General features: G+C 34.2%; 2 protein-coding genes across 6 annotated transcripts; both read left to right on the plus strand.

The window, feature by feature from the left end:
- The first annotated feature begins 1,990 nt into the window (after positions 1 to 1,990).
- LOC18044216 (CSC1-like protein At1g69450) lies at positions 1,991 to 9,647 on the plus strand. 5 transcript variants are annotated; one of them, XM_024185897.1, is made up of 13 exons: positions 1,992 to 2,341; positions 2,435 to 2,460; positions 2,730 to 3,058; positions 3,235 to 3,390; positions 3,634 to 3,697; positions 4,000 to 4,224; positions 4,346 to 4,513; positions 5,349 to 5,647; positions 5,814 to 6,090; positions 7,051 to 7,326; positions 8,068 to 8,301; positions 8,430 to 8,598; positions 8,744 to 9,208. In XM_024185897.1, exons 3-12 carry the CDS (start codon positions 2,778 to 2,780, stop codon positions 8,589 to 8,591), a joined length of 2,142 nt encoding a protein of 713 aa, XP_024041665.1. In that variant the 5' UTR covers positions 1,992 to 2,341; positions 2,435 to 2,460; positions 2,730 to 2,777; the 3' UTR covers positions 8,592 to 8,598; positions 8,744 to 9,208. The 5 variants fall into 5 exon arrangements, with proteins under 5 accessions (XP_024041668.1, XP_024041665.1, XP_024041664.1 ...); XM_024185896.1 differs by lacking the exon at positions 8,744 to 9,208 and adding an exon at positions 9,506 to 9,647 and having other exon boundaries at positions 1,992 to 2,460; XM_024185899.1 differs by having other exon boundaries at positions 1,992 to 2,460; positions 4,015 to 4,224.
- A 1,515-nt stretch (positions 9,648 to 11,162) lies between these two features.
- On the plus strand, positions 11,163 to 11,996 carry LOC18044217 (ethylene-responsive transcription factor RAP2-2). Its single transcript, XM_006438696.1, has one exon. The coding sequence runs from the start codon at positions 11,163 to 11,165 to the stop codon at positions 11,994 to 11,996; it is 834 nt and encodes a 277-aa protein (XP_006438759.1).
- Positions 11,997 to 17,716: the final 5,720 nt, after the last annotated feature.

The following is a 17,716-nucleotide window of genomic DNA, read 5'->3' on the forward strand; positions in this document are numbered from 1 at the left end:
AAAAATTAAAATTAGTACTCAGGTCGACTACTGGAATCGGGTTGCACTTGCAGTAGTTGTCGGGTTGTTTGGAGCTTGGACAGATTCGGCGATGTGGAGTGGCAGATCGGTGGTAGCAAATCGAGTTGCAACAGTTCCCGCAGTAGCAGAGTATTTGGCGATGACTGTGATTGTGACCCGTGAAGAGAGTTCCTGACTTTTTGAGATGTGTGTGCGACGTGTGCGTGAAACCGTGACCGTGAGGGGTGTGCAAAGTGTTCTTGGCTTCTTTTCTTCTTGAGATGAGAAGTTGGGGGAGGGAGAAGGTTGTGGCTGTGGCCGTTGGTGGCGTGTTGTGAGTGTAAGGCTATGACTGTGAGTGTCGTGTGTGTTTTGTGTAATGTGTAATGTAATATGTATTCTGATCTGTTGTGTGTGTAGTGTGCGTGCGTTTAGATTTAGTTTTTTTTTTTAATTTTAAAGCAACTCAATTGGGTTTTCGGATTAGATCGTATTAAGAAGAATTCATCTGATAAGGTTTCATTAACAACTTGATCCAATCTGTGCCTGAAATTTTTTGGATTAGATTGGGTCAGATATTTTGCCCACTCCTAATTCTCATTCCAACCCATTTCAATTTTCGACTGCTAAGCAAGCAATAAATGTAATTTTATTGAAGGCTAAAGTTGCAGGGGTGAACAAATTTGAGTTCGGAACAAATTCAGATCAACCCCATTGGGTTTCGACTTGATCAACATGGAAAAGAGTAATCAGAATTTGTATATGTTACAGAATCTGTTACGTACACGCCCATTGGTGGAAGGACACACATGCACAAGAGTGAGAAATTGCTTACCAAATGCACCCTTTGTAAAGCTGGCTAAGGCGCAGCTGTTAGGTACAGCGTCTGCAACGTAGCCTCGTCCCTTTGTATTAGGGATGGCAATGGGGAGGGGAGGGGACCAATCTCCCCGTATCCATCCACGATATTTTGCGTATGTCCCCGTCCTCTCCCCGTCTCCGTCATAATTATTTGAAAGAATCTTCATCCCCTCCCCAAATAATAACAGGGGATCCCCAAGGGTTCCCGATCCCCGAATAACTAATACATTTTTTATTTTCGATTTTGAGTTAATCATATTAAAATAAAAAATTCAAATAAAAGGAAATTTTGAGATATATCTTATATTAATATCCATTACAAAAGTAACATACATTAAGTTAGTAAGTAACGCAGCATGTAAGGGATACAAACTTCTTTTACAAACTATCGTGAATAAATTAATAGTCTAATACAAAATTGTTATAAATAAAATCAAATTTAGATTCAAAATTAACTTTTTCAATGGTGGTGTGGGCACTTTATAAATGTGGACTATTCCCTTTACAACATAATAGTTAAGTCGGAGCAAATCAAGAGCAAATATTAGATTGGATTAGATTAGATTAGGTTAGATTAAATTAGATATTAAAATTGTGATTCGCTGTGAGCAATTATAACATCTAAAAATAAATAAAAAATAGATTTAAGTTTAAAACATTTAATGAATATTAAAATTAAAACAAAATTTTTGGGCTAATAGAATTTACTCGGTTTTTTTAATGTCCCAAATAAAAATTTAGGACTTTAATTAGTTAATTAGGCCTAAAAGTTTAATAATATAAATATTTTGATATTTGTTATTTTTACCAATATTTATAATTTTATAATTTAAATTTTATTATTTATTTACTAGTAATTTTAAAAAATAAAAATAAAATTAAAAATTAAAATGGAGAAATGGGTAGGGGATGAGGATTCCACCTCATCCCCGTCCCCTCCCCGAATAAGAAATTGGATAAAAAAATTTTTCTATTCTTTCCTTAAATAAAAAATTAGGTATGAAATTATCTCTATACCCTTCTCAAATGAAAAAAATCTCTGAATGTACTCGTCTCCGTGAGAATTTTTGCCATCCCTACTCTGTACAGGAGTTTAAACTTTAAATACCTGTACTTTGATCGGCCCATTGTATGTAAAACGGGTGGGTCCAGCAAATGTTTCTTCAGCATCAAGTTTCAAGAAGCATTTGGTTGGCGGGTGGTTCTATTTTGAGCGCTTGATTAGTCGTTACAGTTAACAGACCTCATCCCGTCGACAAACTCCAAGTGGCAAGTACCAACAATTTCCTGCACGCAAACTCAATATCGGATTCCCCAAAATATCTCCACTTGACCGCCATGAAATTTCCAGAAACCGTTGATTAAAATTTCAAATCACGACACGACAAATTAAAAAGGCACGGCACGACAAATTCGGTGTTGCTCAATGAGCTAATTGTGTACAGTATATAAAGCAAACAGCGCGCTGGGGGCATTTCCGGTACTTAAAGCAGTTACGAGCAACTAGCTTTACTTTATTAAACTCCACAGTCGTTTTAGCTACTAATTAATCTGAATTTTGTTTGAAAATCAGTGGAAAATTCTCACACCCAGCTGCAGGTTTCGTTTCGTTTCTCTTCTTCTAATTGTTTTGGCTTTCATTTCTTGTATTACTTGATTCGACAGGATCACTTTTTTTTCGAATTTGTTGCATTTGAAATTATACGGTTTTTAAGAAAATCTTTAAAGTTTAACTAAACAAGTGTTGACAGTCGAAGCAGCAATGAAAGTAAAATTGTGTAAGAAGATGATTTGTCTGAGGGACTATGATCAGTTACATAATTTTGGCCGATTATTGTTTTTATTTTTATTTTATTTTTTTCATACAGGTGTTTATCTTTATCGAAGGTCTTGATAAAATTAATTACTGGGTAGAAATGCTTGTGTCAGCTCTGTTAACATCAGTGGGAATAAATTCTGGCCTCTGTGTTTTGTTTTTTACGTTATACTCAATATTGCGGAAACAACCGAGTAATTATGAAGTTTATGTACCTCGCTTACTGGCCAAAGGAAGTTCTAACCGGAGACGTCGATTCAACCTAGAAATGTTAATACCTTCAGCAGGGTGGGTGTCAAGGGCATGGAAGCATTCGGAAGAGGATCTATTAGAATCCTCCGGCTTGGATGCTGTCGTCTTCATGCGTGTTATAACCTTCAGGTATTTCAGTTTAGTCACTAGTAACTATTTTGATTGTCAACGAGTGGAAAGACAAACTGATTTGTATTGTTCCATTGCATTGGTGTTGCAACGTTGTCTCGAATTCCTTTGTTAATATGATAGTTTTGTCTTATATATATTCTGACTTTGTATCTGTTTTCATCTGACTACTGCAGTTTGAAAGTATTTTTGTTTGCTGGGATTATTGGAATTTTTGTGATTCTGCCAGTCAACGCTGGGGGAACTGAGATTTATGAGATTGACTTTGCTGATTTACCCAATAATTCATTGGATGTGTTTACCATTTCAAATGTAAACCGTGGCTCTCATAGGTAATTTCATATCTCTAACACTACTAACCCCTGTTAGCATTTGCGGGAAGGTTGACAAAATGCACTTGGCGCAGGGTGCAATTATGTTGAGCTCAATCTAACTGGGGTTTGTTTTCCCTTGTACCGCATGATCTTTTATATTAGGGGTAACATCATTTGTACAGTTTGATCTCGTGGTTTCCTGTTAGACTAACAATATGTGTAATATAAAATAGTTTCACCAGTTTTGGTCCTTTTCTCCAGGTTATGGGTTCACTTCGGCGCAGTGTATCTTGTCACTATATTTGTCTGCTATCTTCTTTATTCTGTAAGTTAAACATTTGCTCATTTTTTGCTCAATGACGTGTTATTACTTGGAAAATTGAATTTCAGCAAGCTGTGTCTTTAGGGTGCCTTGTAAGTGTAATACTTTTGGTAACCAGGATTATATATTAGATTTGTGTCTTTTAGTAGATCTGTTCTTAGGTTTGTTGCTGATTGTATTTAACTTCTATGGTTGATAGTTACACAGTGAATGAATGCATTGATGGGTATGTTACCTAAACGAGAGCAATTATCAAAGATTGTGGTTCTCTTCTATAATTGCTCATTGAATTGAATGCTGAACAGTGTTTGCTTCTGCAGGAATATAAATATATATGTGTGAAAAGAATGGATTATTTTTATTCATCCAAACCTCAGCCACATCAGTTCACTGTCTTAGTTCGCAGTATCCCTGTTTCTGCTGGGAGCACCATCGGTGACACTGTTGAGAACTTCTTTAAAGAGTTTCATCCTACTACCTATCTGTCGCATACAGTTATTCATCAAACAAGTAATCTCTGTAGACTCATGGTAAGAATTTTTCCTATGCTAACGAAGTGATTTCTTGTATTGTAAATGAATGGTGACCGCTGTAGTGTAATCTACTATTCTTTGTATTGCTTTGAATAATTCTTTCATATCCCTTTACTAGGATTATGCAAAGAAGCTGTATGGAAGGCTTATCCACTTACAATCAGATTCCAATCAAGAAAAGAATCAGCAACGGAAGGTTGATCTTGTGGATCATTATGGGAAAAGGTTAGAAAACATTGAGGAGAATTCGAGATTGGAGCGATCAGAGGTTTCAATGGCTAGACATGTATGTGCTTCACCAACATCTTATTGCTTTCCTCAAACTTTTGACTGCTTCTAACCCAATCAATTTTTTCTTGGGATTTTGTTTAACGATGTTTAGTTGTTTTTTGGATAAGTGGTGTACCATATGGATTAAATGCAGTTAGATTTGACCACCGAATAAATTAAACACTGGTTTATGACCTTGGTGGAATGAGCTGCTACTGTTTCATTTTATTCTTAGCATGACTATAAACAATAATTTATCATTTTCTTGGATCAAATAGTAAAATGTTGTTGATGAGTATGAACTGTGAAATGGCAGGCTTTCGTTTTTCATTGTTGAACGATGAGTTTTATGCATGGCCAATAAATTTACAGATGTAAGGAAAGAATTTTCAAGAAGAAGACAAATTTGTGAGATGATAAGACCAGAATACTCAATAATGGTTGCATTTAATTTCAGTATGAGCAATAGGGGTAGCTATTAGCAGTTAATTATAAAATAAGAATGCTTATCAATTTGCAGTTGCTGTGATTAGTTACACGTATGATCCAACCATATATGGTTGGAGAGAAAAAAATGACATATGATATTACACGGGTAGTTTCTTCATTGTGACATATTAGTTGTCTAGAGCTTGGAAATTTCAGAAGAGGAGTACGGGTTTGTGTGTCAATGACATATGATACTATCTTTGGCAATTGTTTATTGTTATATAAACTCTAGGCCTCTAGCTGAGAGCTTTGCTGTATTTTCATGTCATTGATTTCTTCACTTAGCAATTAGTCTCTTTTCTCCTTTCTGGTACATGTGATGCACACTGTAGATCTTCATTTTCTTTTCATCAATGTAAAAGGAACTTCAAGCTGCCTTCGTGTCCTTCAAGTCTCGATACGGAGCTGCAATTGCTTTCCACATGCAACAATCAACCAATCCCACAGATTGGTTGCTAGAGCAAGCTCCTGAACCAAATGATGTTTATTGGCCTTTCTTTTCTGCATCATTTATGCGAAGATGGATCTCCAAGATTGTGGTCGTAGTTGCCTGCATTCTTTTGACAATTTTGTTCCTTATTCCTGTGCTGGTTGTGCAAGGCCTTACTAACTTGAATCAGTTGGAAATTTGGTTCCCATTCCTGAAAAGCATCCTAACCATGTAAGCAATCTTTTTGAAATTTTTAACTTCACAGCTGTACTACAAGCTAAGGCCCAAGAGATGGTCTATGAAAAAAGTGGATTAACATCTTTTCATGATTTCTTATTTTTAAAATTTATCGTCTTGATGGTGCGATGTACTAAAACTTTATGAGTTTTACTTGCAGAAAATTTGTCAGTCAAGTAGTTACAGGATACCTTCCCAATCTCATTCTTCTGGTATTTCTGAAGATAGTGCCTCCTGTCATGGAGTTCCTTTCCTCCATTCAAGGATACATATCTCACAGTGACATACAAAAGAGTGCATGTAACAAAGTACTTTGGTTCATGATATGGAACATCTTTTTTGCAACTGTATTTTCTGGATCAGTTCTATACCAGCTCAATATTGTTCTTGACCCAAAGAATATTCCTGCAAGGCTAGGTGTTGCAGTTCCAGCTCAGGTTAGAATTATTATCTGTGCAGACAATTTTTTTTTTTTAATTTGTATTCAATTTAATTAAAAGAAATATGCGAGGACTGGCAAAATTTCGTGCCACTATGATGTGAAACTCGAAAGACTTTGCTCTGAGCTCTCATAATATGGTCTAGTTCCCCATATATGTAATAGGTCATGAAAACAATCCAATCGAATTGAGAAACCAATTCAAACTGATCTATTTGGTTTTGTTTGGTTTCTCTTTCTTGTTTTTCGTATGAAATGTCTAGTTACATTCTGAAACCGAACCGATTCTTTTCTTTGACCATTTGGATATTCATATGATATAAAAAGTTGGCTGATGTAGTTTGGTTATTATTATTTTTTTTTAAAGTTCCATTTGTTTTTAATTCATTGAAAGGAAATTTATACCTGCAGCCACAGTAATAGTAAAACTTATTTACAATAAAGGAATTAAACCCCAGACTGAAGCAGTCCTTGCACACACTTAAAACTTTATGTGTTCTCTTAACCCATTTGGTTGTGCAAAAATATAGAAATTAAAATGGTCTTTCTTCATCTCTGATGACTCCCATTGGGTTTTCTGCCTTGTTATATTTTCCAAATTGTTAACCTGTTAAAGTAACCCAAAAGTTGGAACATGGTTACTCTATTAGAAGTTCTGCTAATTTTCATCAGTTGCCACTGGGAAATCTCAGTGTCTGCATGGCAAAGTCATATTGAGAGAATCATGCTTTGGCCAGCCACCCAATGTCTACAACAGTACTAGGCAGCAGTTATGCCAGTCAGGGACAAGGCTAAATTTCATCTACATGGACATTTACCATATTAGGAAAAATAAAATTCCAAAGTTGCACCAGATTTATTCTCTCTTGTACATACATGCGCACATCAATCTATGATGAAATTAGTTCACTGTTTCCATTGTTCTGAGAATTTTAATTTTTTACTTCTCTTTCTGTAGGCCTCTTTCTTCATTGCTTATGTCGTCACATCCGGATGGACTGGCATTTCCTCCGAACTCTTTCAGATATTCCCTCTTATATGCAGTCTAATTAGCAAACCTTTTACCAAAAGTAAAGATGATGACTTTGAAGTTCCAGCTATCCATTATCACAGTGAACTTCCAAGGATTCTTTTATTTGGACTTCTTGGTATTACATATTTCTTCCTGGCTCCACTAATTCTGCCCTTCCTATTGATATACCTCTGTCTTGCATACATTATCTACCGTAATCAGGTTAGTTAGCTATCTAACTATTCTACCCCCCTATCTTTATTTTGATATGTTATTTTGGTAATGCATTTTGAAATTTTACCTCCAATTGTGCCATTTTAGGTGAGGCTCTTTATCTGTTCAACATTCATTATTTTTAATACACGATTTATTGTTAAGTGCTTTGCAATTTGAACAATTTCCTACTTCGATGATGCACATATTCCCATAACTTGTCAAAATTGTTAGTAGAAATCAGTTGTACTAGAGTTCCACTCACTGCAATAGGTCAATGAAATGTTTTTAAGTTTTGCAGTTAGCCAAACGATATAAAAACGACGATGGATATGTAATCTGTCTGGTCCTCAGAATTTCAACCACTTCATGGAACTTCCAACAATCAAATTTCCTGAGAATTGGTACAGGCGAATAAAATTTTTCGCATTGTATAGTGTACTCAGATAACACCCAACCAGGACAAAGAAGTTAAAAGCGAGTGGTTCATTGTACAGATGAAGAGAAGTAATAGTTCCAAAGAAATGTGTTTGTTTGTGGCATTATATATTAGTATGTCCTATGTATGTCCCTATGTTAGTATGCCCAATGGATGTGCTTGAGTTACTATTTTCAAGAAAATAAAGAGACCAGGAATCTATGATTACATGTGCCTTTATTGCTCTGTTTTGTCTGTTGAAAGGAGTCAGTAGTTTTTAGTATTTTGGAATTTGTTTGAATTTACGGATTCTTGACAAATTTATTGTGCAGCTCATAAATGTATATGAACCCAAGTATGAAACAGCTGGGAAATTTTGGCCAATTGTACACAACTCGATGATATTTTCCTTGGTACTTATGCATGCTATTGCAGTGGGAATTTTCACTATAAAGAAGCTCTCTACAGCATCAACCCTAATTTTTCCTCTCCCAGTCCTCACACTTCTTTTCAATGAGTACTGCCGGAAACGCTTCCTACCCAATTTTATTGCTTATCCTGCTGAGGTACACTGCCATGCCAATTGCTGCATAGTGTACCCGTTCCTCAGAAGGAACGGAAAAAATGATTTATCTGTTATCTGTTGCCTTTAGATTTTCCACCCTAGGGTTGACATGTGTTTTCTTGTTCTTAGGTTTTGATTAAGAAAGACCGGGAAGACCGGGATGATGCTACCATAGCTGAATTCTTTGATAGCTTGGCCATCGCCTACCGGCACCCAGCCTTGTTGACAGTTCATCACTCTGGAACTGGTGACAGCCTTAATAGACCCCTTTTATCATCCCCTGAAATTTGATGCTAAGGTATGATTCCCTTTCTATCATGATCGAACTGACTAGCGAATATTACAGTTGTTGATAAATAGGCCCGTTTATTTATAATTGTATGAAAACAAAGCAAATGTAATATTTTAGAGCTAAAAATTAATTACGCCAATAAATGTAACAGGGTTAAGGATGAGTATTCATGGCGGTAATTTCAAAGAGTGAAAGCAACAGCATAAAAAACTCACAAATGAGGAATGTTAATGCGGGCATTTTGGACTGCATTGTCTTGTCTGCTGGACTTTGTGAAGCAAACAGTTAGTTCGTCACTAGGTTTCATGTTCCAGAGGACCAGAAGATTTATTTATTTATTTATCCTATAATATTTATATTTACAGTTATTTTTAGGTATCGAGGTTTGAAAAAAAAAAGAAAAGGGTATGGAGGTCTGCATGTTTTAGATTTAAGTTAAATCTGTTGTACAGAGTCAAATTCAATTTTACAAGGTTGGATATCTGCTTCGGGAAATTTGTGTATACAAAATAGTTTGTTTTGCCATGATTCTGGTTCAAGTTCCGCATTTTCCTCCGTGTACGTCTGGTGTCGAAAAAGTTATTGAAGAATAATTAGCAAGGCTTTTTTCTTTCAAACCCCCCCCAAAACAAAATATTGTGTAATTCGCTTGCTGATGACTTCTGTTCATTAATGGGATGGAAAATCGTTGTTTATCTTGGAAATCACGAACATGATGGGTGCTTAGATGTGAGGGCTTCTCAAGAACTAAACAAATACATACGCAAATGCACAATGTGTCTCTTTTAACAATATTGGTTTCTACAATGTTTCTAGCTAACTTTAGGGTTAAATTGTTAAGTTTTGCAGATACAGAAGATGTCGCTGTCATCTCATTACAAGCAAATTAATTTAATGTATTTATTTTTGGCAGCTGCTAAGTTGGTAGAAAAGAAGTCAGAACCTGGAAGGAATGAAGATGAGTAATTAAGGCATTTCCAATAACAATAATAAATAAATAAATAAAGCAGTGTGATCCGTATCCTTGTCTAATATAATTTTGGGAAAATATCCACCGTCCACCTATTTTTTACATTTTTTTCAAAAATACACAATTCCTTTATTTTTTGGCTGGAATCCACCCAAAGTTACATTTTTTTTCACTTTTCCACTTCCGTTTGGAATCCGTTAAGAAAACTAACGGAAACTTTAAAAAATGACCATTTTACCCTCAAAAACGAAAATTACAATTTCACCTTAAAAATTACAAAAAATAATAAGATTTAATGATGAATATCATTATTGGTACTTTAATGAAGTACAAAAAAATCTTAACTACTAGAGATTATAACTCAATTAATAATAAAACTCTACTTATCTTAAATTCAATTGATGATTTGTGAGATTGGGCTATTATTTTTGGTATTTTTTAAGGTGAAATTGTAATTTTCGTTTTGGGGGTAAAATGGTCATTTTATTAAGTTTCCGTTAGTTTTCTTAACGGACTCCAAACGGAAGTGGAAAAGTGAAAAAAAATGTAACTTTAGGTGGATTCAAGCTAAAAAATGAAGGAATTGTGTATTTTTGAAAAAGGTGTAAAAAATAGGTGGACGGTGGATATTTTCCCGATAATTTTCCCTAAGATTTATATGTGATTATAACACGTGCCATTCAAGTGCATCTAGTGGTAAGATTTGATTTACTTTTAATTTTTCGTCCTAACCACCAAAATATATTTTTTTAAGTGGCAAACTGAAATAGAATAATTAACAGGTAACCACCGGATGTTAACTCTAAAATATTGATGTGTCTTGGTATTTAAAAAGGGAAATTAATGGTTAATTAAAATGAGCCCTAGATTTACTTAAGTGACACATGACATAATCCCAAGAAAAATTAGATTAGTAGAGGATACGATCGCGATCTATTGTGCTCAATTTAATTCATTGTGCAGGGAGTGGCAATGCGAACTTCAGGCTAAAATGGGGTAAAATGTAATTATCGTAAGAGTATCTATTTTAATTTAGTTCCTACATTTCAATATGAATTCTCAGTTCTTCCTCGTAAAGTAGCATTCAGTCCTCAAAAAAGTAACATCGAGCATAAACAAAAGAGTATAACAAGGATTGTTTGAATGATTTTTGGAAAATAGAGTTAATGTTTTTATTTGACGTACAATCGAAATTAAAGAAGAAGCAAGTCTGACTTGGTCAAATAAAAATACTTGGTTATCTCGGTTCTTGATTTTTCCCCAAGAATGAAAGTGAAATTTGCAAGCCGAATGAATTCAACAAGCTAAGGAACAAATAAGTAGATACAAACATGCATTAGATTAGATGGAGCTACAGTCCTTACAAATCCTCTCTCGCTTCGGCTTCGCATGCAGCTTCCGAATCTTACTCTTACGCATAATTTATATATAACAACAACTAAGCAATATCAAGAAACTTATCAACATGATTCAGAATAAGAGAAACGGTAGTGATCAAGGCGAATTAAGAGAGAGGAAATAATAATAGTAAAAATCAAATCATCACCGGACACCAGGAATTCATTCACATGAAAACAAGAGCATGAGCTGGGGGCAAGTGATGGAGGAGGCAGCACTATCACTATGTGGCGGTCGGCGAGGAAGAAAACGTTTCGTTGGAGTGAGGCAACGACCATCGGGACGGTGGGTGGCTGAGATAAAAGACACAATACAAAAGATTAGGGTTTGGTTGGGGACTTATGATACTGCGGAGGAAGCTGCAAGAGCTTATGACGAAGCAGCTTGCTTGCTCCGTGGAGCCAATACTAGAACAAACTTCTGGCCTTGCTCTTTGTCTTCTTCAACTCGGCCGCCGGCTCTTCCTTCGAGGATAACTAATCTTCTCTTGCACAGACTTAAGGCCAGGAATAGTAGGAATGATCAACCTACTGCTACTTCCATTGCCATGACGCAGGATCAAGAAGCAGCAAATAATTTATTAGAAGATACTGGCCAGTCTGCTGATAATTACTTTAACGTGGCGCAAGAAAGTAATAGAATTACTTCTAATGATTATTGCGTGATTGATGGTTTTGATTCAAGTTTCAATAGCAGTACCAGCACTAGCGTTCATACTAGTACTACAGGAGATAATAACTGGAGTACTAATAATATTGGGTATGATGAAAATGAAGGGACCAATTGCAAGAAAGAGAAAATTGATTCTAGATTTGTGGATGCACTGGGGGCTGCTTCAGCTTGTACCTACGAGTATTCTCCGTTTGAGATAGCTCAAGAGATGATGGGGTCAATGGAGAAAGAGGATGGATCTTCTTCTTCTGAGGACGAGGGTGACCCAACAATGCAGCTTATTAGAGAGACCATGAAGAGGATGAAGTATGAACGCAACTCTCAGCTTCTTTGTATGCTTTCAATGGAATCTCTGAGTGTTTGAAGATGAAGCTTGGGTGTAGTGATAATAATGACCCCCTTAGTACTTTTACTATTAGTAATAATTATGAGGAGGACCAGGATCAAAAGGAAAAGGAAAATGATGTAGTAGTTGGGACTTCACTAGTAAGTACATCAATTCAAACTGCGGCCGGGTCTTCTAGTAGTACTGCTTCTTCTTTTTCATCGACCAAGGAAGGTGAGTTATTATTGTTTCCCAGCTGGAGCCCTCTCGACCTTTCTTCTATCTAGCTACTTCACGATTTAATAGATAGAATTAATACTAACATTAATAATGATCATTGAATACATATTTATGAGTACTAATCTTTGTTATTTGCAATTTGAATCATTAGTTTAGTTTGTTGATTTGCTTATTTAGTTTGCATTGAAAGAGATTTGATTCTAGTAGGCAGTTTATATTTTTATCTACGTACGTTGTGTGTCACACAATTCTTTCATCTTGTACTTGATTATTGGATTATTGTTACATGCTTGGCAATGTTCAAGAATGAATAAAGTGATATTCAATTTCCAATTTCCAGAGAGCTTAATTAGAGATGTTAGATAATAGGTTGCATTGATTCATTATATATAATTGAGTCCGAAGATCCTTCTTTTCTAATTAACAGGATTTCGTTTCATGTTTCGTAACGTGTATGCCGGCTGAAATGTATGTTTTATATACATGTTACTACGGTTACGCCCGGCCACCACAAATTTTTCGTTACTAATTAATCTCAAAGTCTATCGTTATATTCACAAACTTACGTCATCATATTTAAGATGATGTGTAATGAATGTGGCAATCCGTACGAGTAACAAATAACAATAATGCATATTAAAAATTTAGGAGAGCCTAAGTTACGTGAACGTAACTTACGGTCCTCTCACAGTTACAGTACCTTGGGTGGGGCCGAATACTATAGCTTTGAGAGTGACGCAAATTACGTTCACGTAACTTAGCGCCAACCTAAACCTAAAAATTTTATCAGTACGTACATCCCATGCGTAAGCAAGATAACTTGAGCGCATCTCCAATTATTCAAAGTGTTTTCTTACGCCACAGCACCAGTAGGAAGATGTGCATGCATGTGCTTTCAAGTTTCAACCACAAATAATTAAGACATGGGGTCGGTCGGACAGCCGACACAAAGTACAGAACCCGTGCGTGAATTAATCCCAGAACGCTATAGAGCTGGCCGGCTAGAAAGCATGGGGAAAATAATAATCACATTGCCCACATTGTAGGGCTAAACTCATACTGCGTGCTCCCAGTTATTTCCTGCAGTATATATTTCTTTCGTGATTAATATATACATAAAGGTAGGTGCAAGGGATGAGGTTTACGCAGCAACTCGTCAGTATAAACATCTCTAAGATCGCCCGGACAATCCTCGAACATATATATAAATTGAGTTGGACTGGCCAATTTTTCTTATTTCTAATATTCATTTCATCATCCGATTTAACAGTATTGAGATATGATTAAAAACAAACTCTCATTTTAATATAGCAACTGCTCTATATGTTTCTCTTGAAATTTGTTTATAATAACTAAGGTAAATACTCGTTTAATCCCTTATATTTTTTAAATATCTCCAAACACCTTTACAATTAAATGCGTTACATTTTTACCCTTATTTTTCTTTCTTTTTATAATAATACCCTTTCAGAAATGTTCTTGACTTTAATTAATTTATCTATAAAAATATTAATTAGCCAATAATTATTTATTAGTAAATTAGCCGATAAATATCAGTGTGAAAGAACTAATATTTTTTGTACCTATGTAATAATCTTACTAATAACTATTTATGAATAAATTAATGTCAACCAACTTAAACCATTGTTTAATATCCTTATAACAATCTTACTAATAATTATTTTATAAAAAAAATTAATTTACCAAATTATTCCTAAAAATAAAATATAAAAATATAAAAGTTTGTATAAATTTTTATGTTAATTTTAAAATTAATTTGATTAACTTTTTTTATTAATAACATTCGTAAAGAAATTATTGTAAAAGAAAAGAAAACGTAAGGATAGGAGTGTAACATATTTAATAGTAGAGGTGTCTAGAGGTACTTTTTTTTTTTTAATATAGGAACTAAACAGGTACTTAACTTAATATATAGGAGATTAAACGAGCATTTACCATAAAAAGTATTTAGGCTCATATTTACCTAGAGCTTAATTTATCTTTTGCTATAAAAAAAATATCGTATGTTGACTAGGTATTGAACTTAAATTAAGCATAATAATTGAACAACTCTTAACTCTTGAGCTAACTTTTGAGTTGAATTAAGACTATAGGCTTCTATATGGTATTAGAGCTAAACTCATGCATAATTAGACTTGTTAGGGAAAATATCTCATATCCACTAAATATTGAACTTGAATTACGTATATACGGTATATAGGACTTCGAACAAGACTTCCATATCTTTTACTAAACAATTATAAAGAGAAATAATATCAAAGTGAAAGTACAAGTTTTGACCAAACTTTTTGACAATATAGAACTATCGAAAAGTTAAAGCACACACAGAGCCTTGATATGAAAAGGTGGCACATATCAACCAACAGGAGATAGATACTAGCTAGATAAGTTGATCTTCTCCGGCCTGCGCCTGCCGACTTTCAACAACAAAATTATATATCCTTAATGGGTCATATAATGAACTAATTATGTAAATGATAATGCCGCACTTCCAAGCATTTTGACATGTTCATTAATTAATTTATTAACAGACTCAAAGTGCTGCTAAATAATTAAATTCGGTTGACATTTTCTTAAAACATTCGTGATGATATGATATATGTAGTGGGTAAAATTAAAATGAAGCATTCATTAGCTGAATCGTGAATCATCACTATTGTCTTTATTATGGTGATCTAAATCATCATTTACGTCCACCTCTTTCGTCTCTGATTGTATTTTTTTTTTTTTAGGTAAAATATGAAGTCATATATATATATGGTCAAGATTCTCTTAAATTTTGAGTATCTTCAGGCAGGATTTGCTTAATCATATGATCTAATTAAGTTTGAGAAACAATCCACAAACTTTATTAAAATCATGCACGATTAATTTGTCATCTTTCTAGACTCAATCTAGCGCAAATTGTTCAAAAAGTCGTCTCCCGGCCCCGATAATAGGCCGAGCTTCTCTGTCACCTTTATATCTCGAGGGTGGGTTATATACAGATAGAGAGAGAGCAATACCGTTTAATTAGAAGTCAAGTACTCAAGACTTTGGCTTTCTGTTGAAACCAATCGTACGTATTGCATAAATGAATTAATAACTCATGGTCTTATTATCTTATATGTAGTAGTTAGCCTATTTCATCGATCCACAAGCCTTTTTTTTGGGGGGGGGGGGGGTGGGGTTTACAATCTGGTCATAATAATTGATGGATCGACTGAAAAGCAAGAGTAGTCTTCACCTCTAATATAACAAATATTTTTGCTCCAATATATGTAGATTAATATTTTTTTTTCCATCCTTAAATATCATATAGTTCTATTATAAATATCATGAATAAACGAAACCTCATGCATGCACCCTCGTCATACCAGGGCAGAACCAATTGAATTCTGGTGATGCCACCACCCACTAAATATTACCGTGATTAATTAAAATTTCAGTAAATATAACCATATATATGGATCGATCGATCTCAATAGAATCTCACTCAACGACTAAATGGAATGATATACATATAACATCAAAATTCCAAACCAAAATAATAAATAATAATAATAATAATAATAATTTTGTGATAATTAATCTAGTAATTTGTTGTATTAATGCTCAAATAAAAGCGGCAGGCTCGAAACCTGGGAAGTAGAGAGAGAGATTCCCCGTGCTTCTCTCCACCACAGCAGGCAGGCAGCGAGCGAGTGAGACCCTATTGAACAAACAGCCAGAAACTAGGCCGAGCTTAAGAGTGTGAATTATTATAAGCAAAGCACCCGTTACCTTTAAATCCTTGCCCTTTACATACGCACATCAATCTATACATTATTAGATTAGATTTTACCGGTTTAAATGAAATAACACTGGCTCTAAATCGTCCCTCGCTTTGTTTCATCTGTTTTTCATTTTCTGCTTGCAATAAGCTAAGCATTATATATATATAAAAGCAGTGAAAACCAGTAGTGCAAAATCTCATCCTATAGAGTACTTGAAAAGATATATTAGCTTTTGAAACAAAATTATAAAAAAAAAAAAGAAGAAAATTATATATATCTGGAGTATTTTTATCCGTTGAGCACTTTAACTAATTTGTTGGAGATCTTGTGGGTTATAGAGATGGTAAAGCAAATGCACAAAGCGGAAAAGGTCTTTTCATTGGTCACCACAATGAAGAAAGTTATAAAGCAAGAAATGAAAGTGAGACAAATTAAGATGAGCTATCATCATCTTTATTAGTTGTTGTGTATTGATTGAACAAGTCTGAGATTTTCTTACTCCCAATTCAGTGAGGATTATCAATTAACAAACAGTTTAATTAATTCACTAACTTGGGTAATTGTCAATTCCTCTGGGAAGTTAACCACAAGGTCAAAGCGTTGTACTCAGAGCTAATGTGATCGTTCCAAGTGTCACGTTCTGCTAAGTTGGAAACTATATGATGTCTGACCCGATCTTACATTTTTGTCATATGTGTTGAAGAATTCATGAACAGAAGGAATGAATTGACTATAGTGGGAAATGATGTGGTCCTAATCTTATTATAAAACTTAGGCTCCACATTAATCATAATGTCTCTCATCGTCACATTCCAACCATGTTTATCCTTAAAAAATTATCAAAAAACCACCTTCCCAAGTGCATGAAATGGCCCATTTCCCATCTCCACTACCACTAAACATGTTAGACAAAAGTTTAGGCAAAAGATAGGCTAGCTGCAACTATGGCTGGTTTCAATGAAATACGCATGATCAACACCAAAAAAAAAAAAAGAGTTTTCATAGAATTAGAATAGAAGATTCCTACCTAATCCTCCTGACAAATGATCAACTAGAAATACCATTAATTTATAGGGCTCTTAAATAGGGTTGCAACGTACACTCCCTGCTGTGGTGTGTCATTACCAAATTAAGCAGCACCTACAAAAAAAAAAATTATACTGCTCATGCAGTGGATTTTTAAACTCACTCGCAATCCGTAGTAGGTTTTTTTTGTTGATTTTCTCATTTAAAATCACAAATATTAAAAAAATATTTTTAAATAATGAATAAAAACTTAAATGATATAATTCAAATTATAATTTTATAACAATAGCCAAAATTCTGCAAACAATACTCAATTCTAGATTTTATCGATGTAAATAAGAAATTAAAATTTCAACATTAAAATATATTAATCTAACATAAAATATTTCTGTTGTAGACAAATCATCATCACTAATATCAATATCTTGATCCATCTTTTAATCAATATACAAGTATTATCAACATTATTAATAAGTAAATTTTATACAACTACTGTTTACAACTAATTAAACAAATAAAAACCTAACTTTAGTAAGTAATCATTAGGTTCAAGTCATTAAAACAAAATAAACAAAATCAATCAAATTAAAATAAAATATGAGTAATATTAAAATTAAAAATTATAAAATTTCTACCTATTAAAAGCTTATTGTATCTATCTTAATATTATATATATATATATATATATAGAGAGAGAGAGAGAGAGAGAGAGAGAGA

The sequence above is a fragment of the Citrus clementina genome, unplaced genomic scaffold (assembly GCF_000493195.1).
Source record: "Citrus clementina cultivar Clemenules unplaced genomic scaffold, Citrus_clementina_v1.0 scaffold_4, whole genome shotgun sequence".
Taxonomy (NCBI): domain Eukaryota; kingdom Viridiplantae; phylum Streptophyta; class Magnoliopsida; order Sapindales; family Rutaceae; genus Citrus; species Citrus x clementina.